The sequence below is a fragment of the Protopterus annectens genome, chromosome 14.part0 (genome assembly GCF_019279795.1).
Source record: "Protopterus annectens isolate FY-2018-M chromosome 14.part0, PAN1.0, whole genome shotgun sequence".
Taxonomy (NCBI): Eukaryota; Metazoa; Chordata; order Ceratodontiformes; family Protopteridae; genus Protopterus; species Protopterus annectens.
Genome location: NC_056748.1, coordinates 799,251,412 through 799,274,563, shown reverse-complemented (window position 1 = coordinate 799,274,563; position 23,152 = coordinate 799,251,412). Strand labels below are relative to the sequence as shown.

General features: G+C 44.1%; 1 protein-coding gene across 1 annotated transcript in view; it reads right to left on the bottom strand.

Moving 5' to 3' along the window:
- Window positions 1-6,415: 6,415 nt before the first annotated feature.
- MFSD13A (major facilitator superfamily domain containing 13A) overlaps window positions 6,416-23,152 on the bottom strand; it is a 682,644-nt gene continuing 665,907 nt past the window's right edge. Inside the window, exon 9 of the mRNA XM_044056543.1 lies at window positions 6,416-7,109. Coding sequence (XP_043912478.1) covers window positions 6,856-7,109 — 254 coding nt within the window. The 3' untranslated portion in view covers window positions 6,416-6,855. The remainder of the gene's footprint in view (window positions 7,110-23,152) is intronic.

Here is a 23,152-nt window from a genome sequence, read left to right as displayed (position 1 = left end):
TTTAATGGTGCATCCAGTAATTTTGCTTTGTCATGATCTAGCAAGTTTTGTTCCTTAAGCCAAGCATGTCTTCTAAGAACAGACCCAGTGACAGCAGTCCTGCAAGATGCTTCTAAAGCATCAAACCCACATTGCAAAGTATGTTTACCAACTTGGTTAGCAGAATGCATTAACTCTTGTAAATCTTTGTGTTCTGCACAATCAGGAATCAACATTTTTTGTTTAATTAGCTCCATAATATGCTGCTGGTACTTTAACATATGAAACTGGCAATTTAAAGCCCTAATGGCAAGCGTAGCAGAGGTGTATACCTTTTTTCTCCATCTATCTAATGCCCTGGAATCCCTGTCCAAAGGGGTAGGATTTTTGGCAGGTGTAGCTTTAATGCCTTTAGGACCCTGGGAAATGGTCTCTGGATCCACAGTAGGATGCCTAAAAAGGAATTTGTGGGAGTCAGGCACTCTATAGTACCTGTCAGGTTTCCTGGGAGCTGAAGGCAAGGTATCAGGGGTAAGGCTGGATTCCAGGAAGACATCATCTACAATTTCCAGAGCAGGAGGGATAGCTAGAGACCTGTGCTGAGGCAAGCTTAAAAATTCCGAGACTCTTTTTGGACTGGGAGTAGTCCTGGCTCTCCCATCGGAAATGTTCTCTAAGGGTGTGCAGGGTTTCACCAAAGGAAAACTCCTCTGGAGGGGAAGCAGAGAGAATGGAATCCTCTGCATCAGAATCCTCATAGGTAGATAAGGGTATATTTTGGAAATCAGAAGGATCAGAGTAATCAGATTCCTGATCAGAAGAATCAGAAGGAAAATCAGTTTTGGGTCCTTTTGAGGGGGAAGGCTGACTTCCCCTAATTAAAGTAATGAGGTCCTCAGCCATTCTAATCATTTGTTTTTGTGGCATGTGGGCCTTACAATGCGCTTTTGGTTGTTGGTTTCCTAGGCGTAGTGGGAAATTTAAGCCTGAAAAATTCGGTATTTTTGGTTTGAAAGGAAGTCGTCGGTTTAATATGAAGATCGAAAATGGCCTGAAAACACCCTCAGAAGCCGGTGCCTACACAGCGGCTCCGGACCCATCCAAGGTAGACATCCGCAGGTTCCATAGTCGAAGAAGCATCTCGCAGCATACCAGACTCCGAATGGGTCTCAGTAGAGGCCTGCGAATCTGTACAAGTGGGTATCAGGGGCTGCGAAAGCACCTCAATGAGTACTGACAGACTGACGACTAGCTTAACGGTAGCATCGTCGGCAGTCTTGGACCTATGCGGTCTGTCTCTGTCTTTATCCTTTCGTTTTTCCGGAAGATCAGAAGTCAGATGGCTTACCCAAGACATTTTAGAGTATGGAGATCAAAAGCAAAAGAATTTAGCTACAAAAATAGCCCGACAACGAATAGTTTGGGCGTTGAACAAGGCACAACTGACAGTGAGGGACGTCGTGGTCTGGGCCTAAACAGGTGACGCAGTAAGAATGAAAATCTCTGTGAGGTATTTGCTTTCCACTAGCAAGACAATTATTAATTTTTTTCTGACATAGGTTAGAGCAAGAAAAAAGGATCCCCAATGGGGTACTTATCTTTTAGAAGACTTCAGGTCTGAAACTCGAAAAACGAAAATTTCAGGAGTCGGACGACCGGCACTTGCGAACTGCTTCTGCTTCGGGCACCGCACGGCAAGAAAGACTGATGTAATGGCATCGGCTGCATGTTTTATGCCCCTGACGACCTGACGTCATGAAGAAGCGACAGCATCCGACGCAAAAATCCCAAGACTCTGGTATTCAGGCCGGTTGAGGGCTACCTGCAGGCAGAGAACCCAAATGTGATGACTGCAGAACAGTGAAACACGAAGAACATCACACTGCTGTGCTCTACTGCTGGAAACAAAGGCTGGGTGAAACACCTTCCCCACTACCCAAAAAGGCATGGCTTACTAGTTAGTTGCTGCTAAAAGCTCCCTACACAAAAAGTTTGCCTTATTTTGGGAATATCTTGGACTGGTAGTGAGCAAAGTGCTCATCCATTTCATGCTTGCAATTCCACAAAAAATACTCCTCCACTGATGTTCCAGTCCATCTTTGTCCCATCTGCCTCAAATAGTGAAGCTGAACGTCAAACAGTGGTTCATGCTACCCATGAGGAATTGGATATACCCGATTTGGGACAAACAAATTCTGTGCGACAGTTAACTTACAGTCTGAAACTAAATTATCTGGAATGTATGCAATGGTCTCTAAAAGGAGCACATAAGAAACCAAATTCAAGATCAGCAGGACTAGTGTAAGGCAGCACCACAGAGAAGAAAACTTGGTACTACTCGGTCCAAAACACCGGTTCCACAAACAATATCTACGATCAACACACTCAGTTGGAATATATAGTCTAGAGTATGGAAAATGGTGGCTTGCAGAGGTAATAACCTGAAAAAACAAAATTCTTTCATAGTACAGAAGAATTTTGCAGAGGTAATAACCTAAACAATTCCAAATTATTTCATTGTACAGAGGAATTCTTAAGAGCCACCAATTTCTCATGTACCCAAATGCTAAAATCATCAAATACCAACAGGTACTGAGGGCAGAAAACAAATCAGTAAAAAATATATTGTTGTTTTGTTGTCTTGGATGAAAATCATCACACAACTGGGTGAAAGACAAGTTTGTTCCTGGATCCCATTACATAACCAAAGGAGATTGTAGTTTTGCTGGTAACCTAGACCACCTGAAGCTGCAACCTACAGTAGAAGACAACACTTCCAAACAAACCAGTCTTCTACAGGGCACTAAATAATGTAGGCAATGGGAGGTAAATCTGATGCCACACATGGACCAAAAATTTTATCCATCCAGGTATCAATTATGAATACATAAAAAAAAAGTTGGAGATAATCTGATGCTTGCTGTGGATAAACCCCACAACTGTACACAGTGCTGTATACACAAGAGGAAAGCAAGTCTCCTGAACCAGCCTGTAAAAGCCCTGGGCACAGCATGGAGAACTGCACAAGGCTCACTGTATTGTTTTATCCAAAGGTAGTGATAAGTAGCCCTAATACCTCCCATAAACAACACCCAGAAGCAGCCATGAAAGTTTGCTTACGGGGTCTGTCTATTTCTGCACAAAGCATAAAGCCTCCTGCTAGTCTGAAAGACTAATGCAGGAGCAAAGACAGATAAAAAGGGTGGAACATAAGCAAAAATTACGTACTACTGTAACAGACCCATGGTCATGCATGATACACAATAGTAAAATGAAGGCAGAATGAACAAGGTCAAGAATATAAACTGCACACAGACAAATCAATCAGTGCCATTAACAATAAAAACACTTCTATCAGCTATATGTTTACAAATACAAAATCAGAATCTAACAAAGAGCGAATTAGCACAATTTGAAGTCACACAAACAGTACTGGCTTCTTCTTTCGGCTTTTCCCGGTTAGGGGTCGTCACAGCGGATCACCCATCCGCTCATGATTGGCAGTGGAGTTTTACGGTGCTAAGTTGCCAGCCCGGTGCCCAACCTTCCACAGAAGGCACACACACGCACGCACTCACATCTAGGGCCAATTTAGAAAGTCTAATCCACCTACAGCATGTCTTTGGGATGTGGGAGGAAACAGGAGCACCCGGAGGAAACCCATGCGACCACAGGGAGGACATGCAGACTCCGCACAGAAGGCACCCCAGCCGAGGATCGAACCAGAGAACCTCCTGCTGTGAGGCGTCCAACAGTACTGGCTAAAACGATAAAAATTACCTTGATAAGCTGATATACACATGTAGGTCTAAACAGGCTAAAACACAATGTGGTACTTGAAAATTATTACAAAATGCAAAAAACAAAGGCAAATAAAATCTGTAGCAGTTTATATTTGCTCACCTTAGTAAAATGCACAGAAATAGGTCAGTTAACTCAGATGCGAAGACACCTGCTCCAAAACCAAAAATGAGAACAGGGATAATAAAGTTCTCTGCAAGTCTATAACACCATTTATCACTAATATACTGAGCCAAGAAAGAAGGAGCTACAGTATGAGGTTACTTAGACAGTACAGACCAGTATGCTAACAAAGGACACAGACTTACTGGAGTGCAGGATATTCAGGTGGTCATCCAAAAGCAGGCAGTGCCACAAGCATAGTCTCTTAAGAAAATTTCCTAGCAAATAAAACAGGTCACTAGACAAAACATTTAATTCATACTGAAGAACCAAATATTAGGTAGCCTATGACAATGCCACTAAAATCCTTCAGAAAATGCCAGAGCAATCAAACAAAAGCATAATTTGCACACAGTTTCCAGAAAATAATACTTCTCATAAAGCAGAACATTTAAATTAAGAATGTGGAAAGGGACCATCACTTTAGTACCTTCTTGGGGATACAGTACCTTCTCTTTCTTTAGTGGCTAACTTATTTATTTATTACAAGATTTTACTATAGAAGAACTTCCCGTAAGATGAGAAAACCTTTTCTATGGGTCGTAATTCTTCAACATAAAGTAAAACAAGGTATCGGTGAGTGTGTCAGTATTAAGCATCTTCATCTGTGAAGAAAAAACTCTGAAAAATTAGTAAAAGTTCAGAAGATGCAACTAAAACACCTGCACCTGATAAATATAAATCGGGGAAAAAATGAGCTGCAAGTAAGACGGTATCATGAAGAGAAGCAAACTAAACTCTTTAGCAAGTAAGAAATTTAAAAAATCCATACAACTTTTGCAAAATAGTAAAGCAACTTAATGTACTGCAACCTTCCTCCTCCACAGCATAGACTTTTCTTTAAGAAAGCTTTTCGATGACTAAAATGTTGGGATTCCAAATTACAAAAAATAAATACAATGATTAGAATCCCAAGACCTACTTAGGCGGGTGCATATCCCTTTCCCAAGAGGTTACCAAACAGTGAATTATACAAAACACAACTATGTCCCTTTCACAGATTTATATCAAAATTTGACAAAAATGCAACAGTGCTGTGGCAATTAATCAAGTCAACGTGAAATAATCAACTGTCAGTGTAATAAGCTGCAACTAAATAGGATGCAACATATTCAATTTAGCTCAAATAGTTTAATTCTATGGTCACTTAGCTTTGGGGGGGGGCATGAGATCTTACTGTTAGAACATGCTGTAGCATTCCTTCTGGGAGGTTTATTTTTTGATTAACTGCAAGTTAATGCTCTTTCTGATCATCATCTTTGGAAAAGGAACAATGTCATATACAGACATGGCTAGGATGGTGAAAAGGGAGCAGTTTTGCCAGGTGCAAGGTGTTAGGGGGCATGATCAACCAATTATCAGTTAGTAGTGCAGTACCAGCACTCATTTCCATAACAGCATTAAAAAATGAATGCCATTACTGCAGTACCAGCATTCATTTCCATACCAGCATTCAAAAATTAATGCCAATACTGTTTTTGCAGTCAGAATTTCTTTTGTCGTTATCAAGTATGAAAAAAACAATTTTTTCGTTCCTCAATGTAAAGATGAGAGGGGCACCAGATCAGACAGTGCTCGGCACTAGAACAACTACCTACAGCTCTTGGTGGCAAACAGAAGATCTCTCACCAGCCTCAAGAGTACTGTGATGCTCTGCAACTCATTAACTATGTGGTAGAATTATACATTTTCCCATAAAGAGGGAAAGTATTTCTTTATAGCACTGCCAGTAAAAAATGTTTATTCCAAGATACTGTCATTATAATGCAGTGTACTGTAAAATAGAAACAGAACTTTGTAATACTTTGGTGTAACTACTATTGCCCGTTAATTCTACATGGCAAGTTCAAGTACCCTCTGAACTGCCCCCCTAGAAACTGGCTGCTGTAGTTCTGCGCGCTCACATTTTTTTTTTTTGTTACATGAGTACAGAAAACCACTTGCAGACCACTTACTGAACATGTATGACATGTTACTTATACAGCTGTGCAAAATGTTAGCAAAAAAAATAAAAATAAAAAAATAACACTTGGCTTTACAGACAACAGTTATTCCCATTTTAGTTTCCTTTAAGTCCTTCATTATATACAAGTGTCATGTTTCACTCTGCTTTTGCAGCAGACACAAGTATTCTGTGATTACCTAGTAGAATATTTATGAACTTTACAAAGTCTTACATAACTCCTTTAAAAAAAAAAATTAAGCACTACTACAACATAGTTGATGTTCAGGCCTGTTACAAGGGGAAGCTTCAGATACTGCACATGCATCTCCACACTAGAAGTACACACTGTGCTACTGAGCTGCCTCAGACACAGTCATTTACTGCATGACATGTGCAAGTATTGAAGATGTACTGTACCAACCGGCAGAATGCACTTGTCACAGTAGGTCTTCATTAAAAAATAGTGTGTGATTTTTACAACTGTAATTACAAACGAATGACAAACTACAGTCCTTTCAAACAAAGATATTCACTTGACAGGAGTTTATTACATAATAAAGGGTATCAACATTAGAAAACCCGAGACAGGAATATAAAATTAATCTATGTTGTTTAAAAATAAATGGCTTTGTTGCTCCATAAAATTTAAAAAAAAACAAAACACTATTTTCAGGATTAGTGTGCATATGCTTATGGACTGCACAAAATTAACCTTAAGTAGAAAGAAATGCTACTGATTCTACATAACAGAGTGTACCACATTGATCAGATAGTCCACTAGTCTAGTCCATTTTGATTACTGTTTACCATAATCAGAAATTAAATAGTGTATAAAAAAAGTGGAATGTAACCAGTCTTTGCCCTCTATTCAAGACATGTGTATATGGTATGTTTATGAAGTCAGTCAATATGGTTTACTTCTGAAGTTAGACATTCATGTTTTGGTGTTTATGCTTCACATTTATAATTCATATTGTTTTAATATCCTCTAATCCACCAGGAGACACACTCTGTCTCCGGGACTTGATGGCCTGAAGGCGCTTGCCACGCAGTGTGAAACGTGACCAAGTGAGAAGCTGCAGCAATGCACAGATGAATGGAATAAAGACAAGCAGATAAAAGCAGCCCTGCCGAACAGTGTTGATCCAAGCTTCACTTGACTTTGCCACTGGCTGGGTGGTAACAGCATTAAGCACTGGGTCATGCTGAAAAACATCATATCCTAAAGCAAAGCAGAATAAACAGTAAAAATCAAACTCTCATGATTCAATAAGGCAGAAAAAAAACTCTAGACTGCAGTTATTTATAGTCAGACATGCTGAGCTCTTCCACCTTGTCACTTAATGCATTTTGAGAAAAAAATCTGCATCAAAATATAATCAAAAGTCTTCACATCAGACAAAAGTACAGTTGTGTACACTTACCATAAATGTAAATGTTCGAGTATATTCACTGTTGCAGTCATCACACTTGGGTTATCCTGCCAGGGGTTGCCCTCAGTTGGCCCAAATACCAGAGGCTTAGTATTTCTGCGTCAGTTGCTGTCGCTCCAGGAGTGACGTCAGGTCGTCAGTGGTATAAAATCAGGCAGCCGACACCATTACATCAGTTTTTCTTGCCCCAATTGTTAGGAGCCTCCAAATAGGGAGCTAGGTTATGGTGGAAGAAAACCACCAGTAGAAAGTAAATACCAAAAATTCCCTGTCAGGAGGGAGGAAGAGAGAGAGAGAGAGAGAGACAGAGAGAGACAAGGGGGATGGAGGGTGGGAAAAGTACAGTTTTATACCTACCATAAATGTAGATGTCCGAACTGGATAGCATCTGCAGTCATAACAACTGGGTTGTCCTGTCGTCAGGCAGCCCTTCGGTCGGCCGGATTCCAAAGTCCGGGTCCGGCTTCGGCTGATGTCGCACTTCACCCGACATCATCTCTGCTGGTCTTCGGGTATAAAGGCATCAGCCGACGCCATTTTCCTCAGTGTTTCTTGCCCCAGATGCCAGTTGCCCTCTTGGAAGGCTAAATTTTGGGTAAATGCCAATGTTTCCAAAAAGATAGAAGGCAAACACAAAAATAAGCATGTATGTACATATATACAAACAAATACACCATAAGAGACTCCCCGCCAGCTAGCTATTAGGAGGAAAATACCCTAGGAGTACCACAGAGGGAAGGAGGGAGGTAATCCTGACTGCAGATGCTATCCAGTTCGGACATCTACATTTATGGTAGGTACAAAACTGTACTATGTCCTTCATGGATGCATCTGCAGTCATAACAACTGGGTAGAATACCATAGCCAACTAGGGAGGAGGAAGAATAGATTATGGTGTGGTTAGGATCCCTTGCAGTACAGCAGTGGCAAACCCTGCTCGGGATCTGGAATACAGAGGTAAATTATAATGCTTGGCAAATGTATGCACGGAGGTCCAAGTAGCCGCCTCAATAATGTCCTTGGTTGCCACTCCTCGTAAGAAGGCTGTGGTAGTGGCTGTTGCCCTTGTAGAATGAGGCCTTATGTTCTGTGGAATTGGTTTTCCATGAAAGGAGTAACAGAATCGTATGCAATTTCCTATCCATTTGGAGATTGTCTGTTTGGAAATCGCTTTTCCTTCCCTTCCTGTTGCATAGGCTACAAACAGCTGGTCAGTTTTTCTATTACTTTTGTTCTGTCCAGGTAGTAGCGTAGCTGTCTATGTACATCCAAGGTATGCAGCATTCTTTCCCTCTGTTTTGTGGGTTTGGGAAGAAGGTAGGTAGGTGGATTGCCTGGTTTAAAGACACTCTGGATACCACCTTAGGCATAAATGTAGGATTAGTCCTCATGGACACTCTATCTTGGTGGAAGATTAGGAAGGGTTGTACTGCCATTAGGGCCTGAAGTTCAGAAACCCTTCTTGCTGAGGTTATTGCCAGTAGGAAAGCAGTTTTCCATGATAGATGCTGCAGGTCTGCTGTTGCTGCTGGTTCAAAAGGTGCAGTGTCAACTTTTCCAGCACAAAGTTCAAATCCCAAGCTGGCAATGGTGGTTTCCTAGGAGGTTTTACATTCTTGATCCCTCTGAGGAACTGCCTGAGTAAAGGATGTGAAAAGACAGGTGGATCAAAGCTGTATTCTGCTGAAATAGCTGATGCATGTATCTTGATGGAGGAATAGGACAGGCCTGTATGTAGAAGCTCTGCCAAATACTCCAGAATGTTAGCAATGTCTATATTCGACACATCTTTTCCTCTTTCAGCACTCCAAATGACAAACCTTTTCCATTTTCCTGCATAGTTCCTTCTTGTTGAAGGTCTGCGGGCTTCAAGGATAATGTCTTTAACACTTTGGGAAAGCTCTGGATTAGTTGCTGCTATGTGATGTTCCATGCAGTCAGTTGCAACGTTTTTAGGTTTGGATGCATGATGCTGTAGTTGTTCTGAGTTAACATCAAAGGCATCAGGGTATTGACCACATTTTGTCCCGAGACATGCTCCTCAGCAATGGGTACCAGTGTTGTCTTGGCCAGTTTGGAGCTATCAGGGTTATCCTTGGACGTTCCTCCTTGATTTTTACTAATACCTTGTGTATCAAGGGAAGAGGTGGGAATGCATATGCTGTCAGACCTTTCCAGCTGAAGGAGAGCGAGTCCACTTTCCATGCAAGTGGGTGGAATGTCCTTGTGCAGAATTTTTGAGCTGGTGATTGAGAGGGAAGCAAATAGATCTATCTGTGGCATTCCCCATTTCTTTGAGATGGCCTTGAAGATGTCGGGTGTAGCATCCATTCGTGAGCATCCGAGGTGGTTCTGCTTAACATGTCTGCTAGAGTATTCTCCTTTCCTGGTACGAATATTGCCTGTAACTGGATGTTGTAGCTGAGCGCCAGGTTCCAAAGGTCCAAAGTCATTCTGCATAGGGGGTATGAATGAGTGCCTCCCTGTTTGTTGATGTACCACATGACTGTGGTGTTGTCTGTCCTTATCAAATGTCCTGCTTTGAGGAATGGTCTGAATTTTTGGATTGCCAGTTTTACTGCCAGCATTTCTTTTAGGTTGATGTGCAGATGGAGCTGGTCCTGTGTCCACAATCCTTGTACGCATTTGTCCAGCATGTGAGCCCCCCATCCTAGGTCTGAGGCGTCTGTTGTGATGGTTTGGCTTGCTTGATAGTTGTGAAAGGGTAGGCCTGGATTTGACTGGCATGCTTGAGCCCACCATAGGAACTCCTGTTTTAGGCATGGGATTAGAGGAATTTCTGCTTCTAGGCTGTGCCTGTGTTGGGACCATAAATTCTTTAGGTACCACTGTAGTTTTCTCATACGTAGTCTGGCATGTGGAACCAAGATTATGCAGGATGCCATTAAGCCCAAGGCCTGTAGAACTTTTCTTGCTGTTAGCTTGTTCTGTTTTGTTAGTGCCAAGAAGTAAAGAGGGAGCTCTTTTTGTTTTTCTGCAGTTAGGAATGCCATTTGTTTTACTGTGTCCAATTCCGCGCCCAAGAATGTCCTTGTTTGGGATGGTATCAGCCTTGACTTTGGTAAATTGACTGTGTATCCCAGTGCTTGTAGCAAGTAAATGACCCTTTGTAAATCTGTTGTCAGCTTGCTTTTGTTGTTCCCCTGTAGCAGGCAGTCGTCCAGGTATGGATAAATTTGGATTCCCTGTAGTCTGCAGTGGGCGATTACTGATGCCAGGCATTTTGTGAATACTCTGGGCGCAGTAGATAAGCCAAAGGGCAATGCTGAGAATTGATAGTGCTCTGATCCTGCAAGAAATCTGAGGTATCTTCTGCAAATTGGTCGTATGGGGACGTGCAGGTATGCCTCCTTGAGATCTAGAGTTACCAGCCAGCACTCCTTGCCCAGCATGGGAAGAAGTTGCTGGAGGGTCAGCATTTTGAATTTTGGGACAATGATGTATGTATTTAAGATGGACAGGTCGAGAATAGGTCTCCAAGTTTTTTCCTTTCTTGGAACTAGGAATAGTCTGGAGTAGAATCCTTTGCCTTGTTCTGTTACTGGCACTCTTTCCACAGCTCTCATCTTTGTTAGTTGCATTATCTGCTGTAGAGCTTCTGTTTTTGATTTGGAGGCAGGTTTGGCATTCCTCTTTTGACTGGTAAAGTGTGGAAGTGGAACCGGTATCCTTGGTCTATGGTTTGCAGAATCCACTTGTCTTTTGTGATATAGTGCCAGTTTTTCGAAAATAAGGTTAATTTTCCGCCTAATGGTGCTGCTATTTGTTCCCTGGTAGGCGGAGTTAGAATCAAGTCACTGTGCTGTTGTAGTGGCAGTGGCTGTGTCTGTGCCTCTGTTATTACCTTGCCACTGTCGTCCTCTGTAGGCACCCCCTCTGGATTGATTTCTGCCTCTGGGACGTCTATTCCTGCCCCTTTGGGATCTTGTGGAGTCAGGAAAGGACCAATTTTTGGCAGGCCAGTTCCTGCTAAACCTTGGGGGTTGAACCTGCAAGAAATCTTTAACCGTTTGTACAGATTTTGCCTTTTCTTCATTACCTGCTGGGCAGGTGTACCAAACAAACTGGCCTTATCCATAGGTGCATCTAATAACTTAGCTTTAACATGATCCGGTAAGACCTGTTCCTTCAGCCATGCATGTCTTCTTATCACTGTGCCAGTCATGGCTGATCTAAATGAAGCCTCCAGTGCATCATAGCCACATTTTAAGGAATGGTTACTAACCTGTTGTATGTTATTTACCATTTCTAATATATATTTCTTATCTATAGAGTCATCAGAGGATAGCTTTTTAGTTAACTGATCAAGCATAAACTCTTGGTATTGTATCATGTGAAACTGACAACTTAAAGCTCTAGCTGAGAGAGTAGCGGAGGTGTAAACCTTTTTGCCCCATCTGTCTAAAGACCTGGCTTCCCTTTGAGAAGGAATAGGGTTTTGCTGTGGTCGAGGCTACTGCCTTAGGCCCCTGGGATATAGTTTCGGGGTCTGCAAGTGGGGCCTTGTATAAGTGGTGATGAGTGTCTGGAACCCTGTAAAATCTGTCTGGTTTGGCAGGGGCTGGAGGTAAGGAATCTGGTGCAGTACAGACATCATTAAATGCATCGTCCACAACAGAGAGGACAGGAGGTATAGCTAAAGGCCTGTGTTGTGGGAGGTGCAGAAAAGTCCTAAGTCTTTTCTGGAATCTGAGAAATCCTGTTCCTGCCATTGGAATTGTTCTCGCATGGCATGTAAGGTTTCCCCAAAGGAGAATTCTTCTGGTGGAGAAGCAGCTGGAATGGATTCTTCAGCATCTGAGTCTTCATAATTGGAGAAATGAGCCTCTGGCTGGTCTGTAATATCTGAGTCCTCCGCAGAATCATCAGAGGACACAGGCTCGGGGGGCTCTGCTCTAGGTCTCTTTTCTGGGGGCTGAGAGGCCCTGTCTGGGTGAGATTGAGATCCCTAATTAAGGATATTAAATCTTCTGCCAGAGTAAGCATTTGTGAACTAGAAGTGGGCCTAGTTGAGGGGGGTTTAACAGGCACTGATTTAGTAGATTTGGCTGCTTTAGCCCTGGTAAAGGCCTTAATAGACATGGCTGCAGGAGGCCTAGCAGCACCACGTGCTGGGGTAGAGACATCCAAAGGGATGGTGTCTGATAAGTCACTAGTAACCACTGTAGGTAAGATTTCTGAGGCCGATTCAAGTAAGGTAGCAGGAGCCTCAGTAGTAGTCATTGATTCAGCTGTGCTTTGATCAGTTTTCTCGGTTTCGCCGAAACCGAGACACTCATGATTTGCTTAACCATGGTTTCGCCGAAACCGCGGACCGCGAGTGTCGGTCTTTTCTTTGCGTTTTTAACAATCTGGGTAGTCGGAGGATCCGACGGCATAATGTACGCAAAATCTGAGCCGAAAAACTTTTCAGCAAACTCCGACCGACGCCTAAGCGTTCGTCGGTTGAATGAGGCACAGGTTGAACAGGCTGCTACGTCGTGGTCTGGGCCTAAACAAGGCAAACAGTAAGAGTGGAAATCTTTATGAGGTATTTGTTTCCCACAAGTTAAACAGTTATTGACTTTTTCTGACATCGGCTGAGGCAAGAAAGAGTCCCCAACGGGGTACTTAGCTTTTAGAAGTCTTGGTAGTATTCGAGTAGTAATCTCTGGATCTGACCGACCGGCACTTGCGAACAGCTTCTGCTTGGTACGCGCAAGAAAGACTTAGGAAAATGGCGTCGGCTGATGCCTTTATACCCGAAGACCAGCAGAGATGACGTCGGGTGAAGTGCGACATCAGCCGAATCCGGCCGACCGAAGGGCTGCCTGACGACAGGACAACCCAGTTGTTATGACTGCAGATGCATCCATGAAGGACATCCAGGACTGCAACAGTGAATACACTCGAACATCTACATTTATGTTAAGTATACACAACTGTACTATGTTCTTGGTGTTTCACTGTTGCAGTCATCACACACGGGTTGATTTCCAAAGCTGAAGAAAAAGGGGTGGAGGCAGTCAAAAAGACTGGGGGCTGGCTAGAATGCCCTGCAAGACTGCGGTGGCAAAGCCTGCCCTGGATTTGGAGAGGATAGGCAGGTGGTAATGCTTGGTGAACGTATGAATAGAAGTCCATGTTGCAGCCTCCAGGATGTCTCTTGTGGGGACCCCTCTGAGAAAAGCTGCAGAGGTGGAGGTTGTCCTGGTGGAATGCGTCCTGATCACCTTTGGGGGCGGTTTCCCATGCTGTTTGTAGCAGAAATGGATACAGTGTGCTATCCACTTGGAGAATGTTTGGATATGGCCTTGCCCTCTGCCCCTGCTGCGAAGCTGACTAGCAATTGGTCAGTTTTTCTAAAAGATTTAGTCCTATCCAGACAGAATCTGAGCTGTCTGTGCTCATCTAGAAAGTGCAGAATCCTTTCCCCCTTGCTTTGTGGGTTAGGGAAAATGAATGTATTGGTTGAGAGTCACATTGGACACCACTTTAGGCAAGAAGGATGGGTTAGTCCTGAGGGAGACCCTGTCAGCATGGAAAATGATGAAGGGCTCTACAGCCATGAGTGCTTGAAGCTCTGAAACTGTTCTAGCTGAAGTGATGGCCAGAAGCAATGCTGTCTTTCCAAGAGGAATTTTAACTCTACTGAAGCTGCAGGCTCAAAAGGGGGTAGGGTGAGCTTTTCCAACACAAAGTTTAGGTCCCAAGCTGGGGTAGGAGCTCTTCTAGGTGGCCTTAAGTTGTTAGCCCCTCTTAGGGACTGTTTGATGAGAGGGTGTGAGAAAAGAGGTGGCTCTGTGCTGTAATGGGCAGAGATGGCAGAAGCATGAATTTTAATAGAAGAGAAGAATAGACCCCTATGTAGTAGGTCTGCTAGGTAATCCAGGAAGGGAGGGCTGTGCTGTTTCGGCTACCTTAACCTGTGCAAAACCTTTTCCACTTGTCAGCATAGGATTTTCCCATGCTGGGGCGTCTGGCCTCACGTATAACATCCAGGGCTTGTTTGCTTAGGCTGGCAGCTTGAGGAGAGGTCAGGGAATAAGCCAGGCTGCCAGGTTCTGGGTCTGCAATTGTGGATGCATGAATTCTCCATTCTTCTGGGTCAGAAGTGTTGGGATCTGGGGTAGGTGGCATGACAGGCTGTGCAGCAGTGGGTACCAGTGCTGGCATGGCCAGTCTGGGGCAATCAAGATTGCCCTTGGTTTTTCCTCCCTTATTTTGAGCAGTACCCTTGAAATGAGTGGTAGAAGGGGAAATGCATTGATCGAGAGGTTTAGCCATTGGAAGGACAGAGCATCCACTTTCCAGGCCTTGCTGTGAGGTTCCCTGGTGCAGAACTTCGCTGAGCTGATGACTGGAGTGGGAGGCAAAGAGGTCCACCTTCTGGGTGCCCCATTTCTGGGTTACAAGGCTGAAGGTTCTGTGGTCTAGCTGCCGCTCGTGTGGGTCTAGCAGGTTCCTGCTTAAGTTGTCTGCCAGAGAGTTTAAGGAACCTGGCAGGAATTGTGCTAGCAGGTGTATCTGCATGGCTGAGGCTATGTGCTAAAGGGTCATAGCGAGCCTGCAGAGAGGATAAGAGTGAGTCCCTCCCTGCTTGTTGGCATACCACATCACTGTGGTGTTGTCTGTTTTGATCACTAGAGGCCCTGGGGAGAGTAGGGGTCTGAAAGTTGTAAGGGTGTGCTTAACAGCTAGCATCTCTTTTTGGGTGATGTGCAGATATATTTGATTTGGGCTCCAATGGCCCTGAATGCACCTGCCGTCCAGGTGTGCACCCCAGGCATAGTCTGATGCATCTGTGGTTAGGGTCTGGGCGGCGTGAGGTTGTGAGAAGGGAAGTCCCTTGTTGTGGTTGCATGCTGCTGCCCACCAAAGAAAATCTTTCCTTAGACAGGGTATCATATGTATGATAGTTTCCAGGTCTTGAGAGTGTTGACACCAAAGGCTTTTTAGGCACTATTGTAGTTTCCTCATATGCAGTCTGGCATATGGAATGAGTAGAATGGAGGAGGCCATGAACCCTAAAGCTTGCAGGATTTTCCTTGTGGATAACTGGGTTCTGGTGGCTAGTTGAGAGAAGTATCCTGTCAGGTAGGCTTGTTTTTCTGGAGCAAGGAATGCCATCTGGGATGCTGTGTCCAGGCTTGCTCCCAGGAATACTATTTTTTTTGGGGACTAGTTTTGATCTCTTTTCATTGACAGTATACCCAGGGAAGTCAGTAGGTCCTTTACAAAGGTCAGGTGCTTTAACAGCTTTTCCTGTCTGCCTGAATCAGGGAATTGCCTAAATATGAGTAAATCTGAATATTTCTTTGTCTGAAAAAAGCAATGGCATTTTGTGAAAACTCTGGGAGGAGTGGATAAGCCAAAGGGAAGCACAGAGAAATGAAAGTGCATAGATCCTGCCCTGAAAAGTACATATTTCTTGCAAGATTCCCTGATTGGGATGTGTAGGTAGGCCTCTTTTAGGTCTAGGGTGGCTAACCAAGCATTCTTAGAAAGCATAGGAAGAAGCTGCTGGAGGGCGAGCATTTTAAATTTTGGTATCACCAGAAAGATGTTTAGAATAGATAGATTGAGGCTTGGGCGCCAGGTGCCCTCTTTTCTGGGTACCAGGAAGAGTCTGCAATAGAAACCTTAGCCTATCTGGTCTGCAGGAAAGTACAGTTTTGTACCTACCATAAATGTAGATGTTCGAGTGTATACATTGCTGCAGTCATTACACTTGGGTTATCCTGCCGTCAGGCGGTCCCTCAGATGGCCTGAGTTCCAAAGTCTTGGTCCGGCGTCGGTTGTTGTCACTTCTTCCCTGACGTCAGTGCGACAGGGGTATATAAGATGCAGCCAATGTCATTTTCTTCAGTTTTTCTTGCCCCAGATGTCAGGTGCCCCCAAATAGGTAGGCAATGCAAATTGCTAATAAAACATACATAAGAAAAGCAATCAACAACTTTCAGTTACCAGCAAATACTCACCATAGGTAGTAAAGGGTAGAAGACTTAGGTACGTACCAGCAAGTAAGAGGGGAAGGAGGGAGGGTAACCTGGACTGCAGCAGTGTATACACTCGAACATCTACATTTATGGTAGGTACAAAACTGTACTATGTTCATCGTGTTACACTGCTGCAGTCATTACACTTGGGTAGAATCCCAAAGCTGAGGTAGGGTGGCTGGTTCTATAAGGCATTAGAGGTGGCTATAAGGCCCTGCAGCACTGCAGTGGCAAAGCCAGCTCTGGATTTAAGTAAAGAGGCAGATGGTAATGCTTGGTGAAGGTATGTACAGAACTCCAAGTTGCTGCTTCCAAAATGTCCTTGGTAGGTACTCCTCTTAGGTAGGCAGTTGAAGTGGCTGTTGCCCTGGTGGAATGAGACCTAATGCTGTTAGGTACAGTTTTCCCATGGTGTGTATAGCAGAAATGTATACAGTGTCCTATCCATTTTGAAATGGTCTGTTTTGAAATGGCTTTTCCCTGTGCTCCTGCAGTATATGCTACCAACAATTGGTCAGTTTTTCTGAAAGCTTTGGTTTTGTCCAAGTAGAAGCGTAACTGCCTGTGTATGTCCAAAGAATGCAGAAGTCTCTCCCCTTTATTCTGTGGGTTTGGATAAAAAGTTGGCAAGTGAATAGTTTGGTTTAGAGCCACACTTGATACCACCTTTGGCATAAAAGTAGGGTTTGTTCTTAGAGCACCCTGTCTTGGTGGAAAATGATGAAAGGTTCCACTGCCATAAATTCCTGTAATTTTGAAACTCTTCGTGCTGAGGTTATTGCCAGGAGCAGGGCAGTTTTACAAGAGACATATTTTAAATCTGCTGTGTTAGCTGGCTCAAAAGGAGGTAAAGTTAATTTTTCAAATACGAAGTTGAGGTGCCAAGATGGAGAAGGTGCTCTACGGGGTGGTCTTATGTTTTTTGCCCCTCTGAGGTACTGTTTTAGCAAGGGGTTAAAAAAAATTGGTGGGTCCGTGTTGTAATGAGCAGAGATGGCAGAGGCATGGATCTTGATGGATGAAAAGGAGAGGCCTTTGTCCAGCATCTCAGTTAAATATTGTAGTATCTGAGGAATATTTGGGACAAGAGGGTCAAGGCTGTGAGCCTGGTTCCAGGCACAGAATCTCTTCCATTTATCCGAATAGGCTTTCTTGGTGCTAGGCCTTCTGGCCTCCAGAATGACATCCATAACAACTTTGGAGAGAGGCATTGCTTGCTTGACTAAGGAATCTTCCATGCAGCCAGGTTTAGAGTCTTTAGCTGGCTGTGAAGTATCTGATTGTTGTGCTGAGTCAGAAGATGTGGGATTTGAGGCAAAATCCAGGGTGGACCTTGTGCTAAGTTCTTTAAGATTGGGTACCAGTGCTGGCGTGGCTAGTCTGGGGCAATCAGGATCATCTTTGGCTCTTCTTGCCTGGCTTTTATGAGTACCTTTGGAGGAGAGGTAGTGGTGGGAAAGCATATACTTGTAGGTTTTTCCAGCTGAATGAGAGGGCATCCACTTATCATGCTTGTGGGGGGCAAGTCCTTGTGCAGAATTTCTGTAGCTGGCAGTTCATTGGGGATGCAAACAGATCTATGTCCGGGCTCCACCATTTTTGTGTTATCATTCCGAATATTTGTGGATGTAACTTCCACTCGTGCGGATCCATGATGTTTCTGCTTAAGTCGTCTGCCAGTGTGTTTTTCTCTCCTGGCAGGAATTGTGCTTGCAGATGAACTTGGTAGGTTAGTGCTGTGTTCCACAAGGTCATGGCTTGCCTGCAGAGGGGATAAGTATGAGTGCCCCCTTGCTTGTTTATGTACCACATAACTGTGGTGTTGTCTGTCTTTAGTGGTAGTTGTACTGTATGCAGAAGGTCCTTGAAAGCTATAAGGGCATTTTGTACAGCTAGCATCTCTTTTTGATTGATGTGATGATGCCTTTGTTCTGCGGGCCACTTGGCCTGAATACATTTTCCTGCCACGTGTGCTCCCCAGGCGTAATCCGATGCATCTGTAGTCAGTGTTTGCCTAGCTGTGGGTTGAGTGAAAGCAGGGTTGCCAGATTTCCAACCAGCCAGGTAGGGACAAAAAAAAAAAAAAAATCTTTCATGGCAACACGGCGAGTGAAGACCAAAATAAAAGGTCTTTAATGAATAGAGTTTCACATTAAAGAACAGTAGCTCTGCACTAAGCATGGAGCTTCTCAAGTAGCTCCATGTTTAGCGATTTTTGATTAGCCCGTATACCGGCATACGGGCCAACTAAAAATCGTTAAACACGGAGCTATTTCTGTTTAATGCGGAACACAAGAAGCTCCATGTTTAGCGATTTTTGATTGGCCCGTATGCCAGGTATACGGGGCCAATCAAAAAAAACAAACAAAGCGGAGGATGGCTGGGATTTAAACCGGCAGGACGGGACTCTGGATCAGGCTGCTGATCTCTGGACAGTCCCGCCCAAATAGGGACGTCTGGCAACCCTGAGTGAAAGGCTGTCCCTTGTTGAGGTGACAAGCCTGAGCCCACCATTGAAACTCCTGTTGAAGGCAAGGAAGTAGTGGTATTACTGTTTTCAAATTCTGACAGTGTTGAGACCAGACACTCTTTAGGTACCATTGTAGTTTCCTCATATGCAGTCTGGCATATGGAATTAGTAGTATGCAAGATGCCATGTAACCCAAGGCCTGCAGAATTTTTCTTGCATGGAGTTGGGTCTTTGTTGCCATCAATTGAAAATATTGAGTCAGTTGTCCTTGTTTGTCTGGCGTGAGATAAGCCATCTGGGCCATTGTATTCAAGCTGGCACCCAGGAATATTATCTCTTGTGAGGGCACTAGTTTTGACTTCTTTTCGTTTACTGTGTACCCTAGGCAACTTAATAACTTTTTTACAAACGCCAGATGCTTTAGAAGAATGTCCTTGCTCTCTGCTTGAATCAGGCAGTCATCCAGGTACGGATAAATTTGAATTCCTTTCTGTCTGCAAAATGCAATTACTGGTGCCAGGCACTTTGTTAAGACCCTGGGCGCAGTAGATAAGCCAAAGAGCAGTGCAGAGAATTGGTAGTGCATTGAACCAGCTATGAATCTGAGGTATCTTCTGCAGTTTTGTCTGATAGAGACATGCAGGTATGCCTCCTTGAGGTCCAAAGTTATGAGCCAAGCTTTCTTGCCCAGTACGGGAAGAAGCTGCTGTAGTGTCAACATTTTGAATTTTGGAACATCCAGGTAAGTGTTTAGAGAAGAAAGATCCAGAATGGGCCTCCAGGCTTTGTCCTTTCTGGGAACCAGAAAGAGTCTTGAGTAAAATCCTTGTCCTTGCTCCTGTGTTGGTACCTTTTGAATAGCTCTCATGTCCATGAGTGCTGTAATTTGTCTTTGAGCCTCTGCCCATTGATTTGGTTGCAGATTTGGCATTCCATTTAACCTTGGCAAAGTGTGAAAGTGGAACCTGTAACCTTGAGATACAATGTTGAGAACCCATTTGTCTTTGGTGATCATATGCCAATTGTGATAGAAAAATGCCAGCTTTCCTCCCAAGGGGGCTGCCAAGAGAGAACTGTTTGGCAGCTGTAGTGGGAAGTCATTGGGGCAGTTTTTTATAAGGTTGGGGCCTGTCTTCCCCTTGTTTCTGGGTAAATGCACCCAATTGTCGAGGCCTGTAAGGACCTTGTGGTTGACCTCTACCTCTTGGATGTCTGTATCTGCCCCTTTGAGGTCTGTCTGTAACTGGAAAGGACCGATTCTTTGTTGGCCAATTTCTGCTAAATCGAGGAGGCTGAACCTGTAAGAAATCCTTCACCGCTTGCATAGATTTTGCCTTATCCTCCATTTTCTTTAATACCTCTTCTGCCTTAACTCCAAATAACACATCCTGCTGCAAAGGTGCACCCAAAAGCTTTGCTTTAACATGATCTGGTAACGTATGTTCTTTTAACCAAGCATGTCTTCTAATGACAGATCCTGTAACTGCTGCTCTACAGCAGGCCTCTAATGAATCAAAACCACATTGCAAAGTATGTTTTCCCACTTGTTCAGCTGCATGCAATAAATCCTGCATTTCCTTATAATTAGGAGGATCTGAGTTTGAAAGCATTTTTTGTTTCAACTGAGACACCAAGTATTGTTGATATTTTAACATGTGGAACTGGCAATTTAAGGCCCTCATTGCTAAAGTTGCAGATGTATATACTTTTTTCCCCCCATCTGTCTAATGCTCTGGAATCTCTGTCAGAGGGGACTGGATTCTTTGCTGAAGAGGCCTTTACCCCTTTGGGGCCCTGAAAATAGTTTCAGGGTCAGCAACAGGGCTTTTATCAAGAAATTTGTGAGAGTCAGGGACTCTGTAGTATCTGTCTGGCTTAACTGGAGCAGGAGGTAAAGAATCAGGATTTAAACTGGATTCAGTATACACATCATCCACAATATCTAACACTGGCGGAATAGCAAGGGGTCTGTGTTGAGGTAATAAAAGGAAATCTCTGAGCCTTTTCTTGGATTCTGAGTAATCCTGGCCCTCCCAATGGAAGTGCTCCCTCATGGTATGTAAGGTTTCCCCAAAGGAATAGTCCTCAGGCGGAGAGGCTGAAGGAATTGATTCCTCAGCATCAGAATCCTCATAAGGGGGTAAAGAGTATCCTAGGTCTGAGGATGAATCTGAAGAGATGGATACCTGGTCGGATGAGTCATAGTCTGCATCCTGTCTAGGCCTTTTATCAGGAGGGGGATAGGACCCCCTGATCAGAGTGATTAGGTCTTCGGCCATTTTGAGCATTTGTTTCTTAGGCATGGAGGCCTGTCCCGGTGAATGTTGAATTTGTTTCTTTGTTTTTAAAGGAGGTTTAGACTTAGCAGAAGATTAAATGGTTAACTGAGTAGGTCTGAAAACACCCTCTGAAGCTCCGGATCCCTCTGTAGGGTTAATCTCAGTACGCTGAAAATCTTGTGCGTCCGAAGGCCCAGCCATCTCCACGTGGGAGTCAGAGGCGGCCTGTGGTTCTAAAGAAGCGGTCGTCAGGGGCTGCGAAGAACCGGCGACTGGCCTAGAAGAGGCTTCGTCGTCAGTTTTGGGCCTCGGATGCCTGTCCTTGTCTTTGTGCTTTTTATATACTCTGGTCGTTGGTAGTTCCGATGGCATGGTGTAATTGAATTTTCTGCCAAAATAATGTCGGGCAAAATCAAACCAACGTTTAATAGTCGGCTTGTTAAACCTAGCACAAAACCGACAACTAGTGACATTGTGGTCTGGGCCTAGGCATGGGATACAATAAGAATGGAAATCCTTATGAGGTATTTGCTTCCCACAAGAAATACAGTTATTAACTTTTACTGACATCGGTCTGAGGCAAGAAAAAGTTTCCCCAACGGGGTACTTAGCTTTGTAGAAGACTTCGGTTCTGGATTCGGAATGAAAATCTCAGGAGTCGGCCGACCGGCACTTGCGATCTGCTTTTGCTTCGGGCACCACGCGGCAAGAAAGACTGAAGAAAATGGCGTCGGCTGCATCTTATATACCTGTCGCACTGACATCAGGGATGAAGCGACAACAACCGACGCCAGACCAAGACTTTGGAACTCAGGCCGACTGAGGGACCGTCTGACGTCAGGATAACCCAAGTGTAATGACTACAGCAGTGTAACACGATGAACATCATGCTGTACTGCCTTCATGGAGAGCAGGGAAAGGACTTACTTTTTGGCCTCTGCCCACTGGTTTGGAGGAAGATCTGGGAACCCTTTTGGGGTTGGCAGAGTGTGGAAATAAAATCTGTATCCCTGGGACACTATGTTGAGGACCCATCGGTAATTGGTAATAGAGGCCCAGTTGTTTGCATGGAAGGAGAGTTTTCCTCCTAGGGGCACAAGCAGGTGGGCAGAGGTAAGGGGTGGAGGTGTAATGTCAGTGTAAGTTCTTACCATATGGTGGTGGCTTAGCACTCCCTGTTTTTGAAGTGGAGGAACTCCACTGCTTAGATCTCTGCATTCCCTGGGACTGCTGTCTGGGGGGTCTGCTTCCCCTGGGCCTGGGCTGAGCTAGCCTGGAGGGGGCAGGAAAGGACCAGTGCTTGGGGGGGCAATGCCTACTGAACCTCGGAGGCTGGACCTGTAAAAAGTCTTTAACTGTCTGCATAGATTTAGCTTTTTCTTCCATCTTTTTAAAGACCTCTTCTGCCTTGGTGCCAAACAAATTGTCTTTGTTCAATGGTGCATCCAATAATTTTGATTTGACGTGGTCTGGCAAGGTGTGTTCCTTAAGCCAAGCATGCCTTCTAAGGACAGTACTAATGACTGCTGCCCTGCAAGATGCTTCTAGGGCGTCAAAGCCACATTGCAAGGTGTGCTTAGTAACTTGGCTTGCAGAATGCATAAGCTCTTGTAATTCTTTATTTTCTGCACAATTAGGAAAGGAAGATATTTTTTGTTTGAAGAGTTCCATTGTATGCTGCTGATATTTCAGCATGTGGAACTGACAATTTAGTGCTCTAATAGCAAGAGTTGCAGAGGTGTATACCTTTTTACCCCATTTGTCTAAAACTTGGGAATCCCTGCCTGAAGGGGTAGAATTCTTAGCTGAGGTTGCTTTAATTCCTTTTGGTCCTTGGGAGATGACCTCTAGGTCAGCAGTAGGATTTTTGAAAAGGAATTTGTGAGAGTCAGGGATTCTGTAGTACCGGTCAGGTTTCCTGGGAGAAGGAGGAAGGGTATCAGGAGCCAAACTGGATTCCATAAAAACATCATCCACAACATCCAGGACAGGAGGAATGGCTAAAGGTCTGTGATGTGGTAAATCTAAGAATTCCCTGAGTCTCTTTTTTGACTGAGGATAGTCCTGACATTCCCATTGGAAAT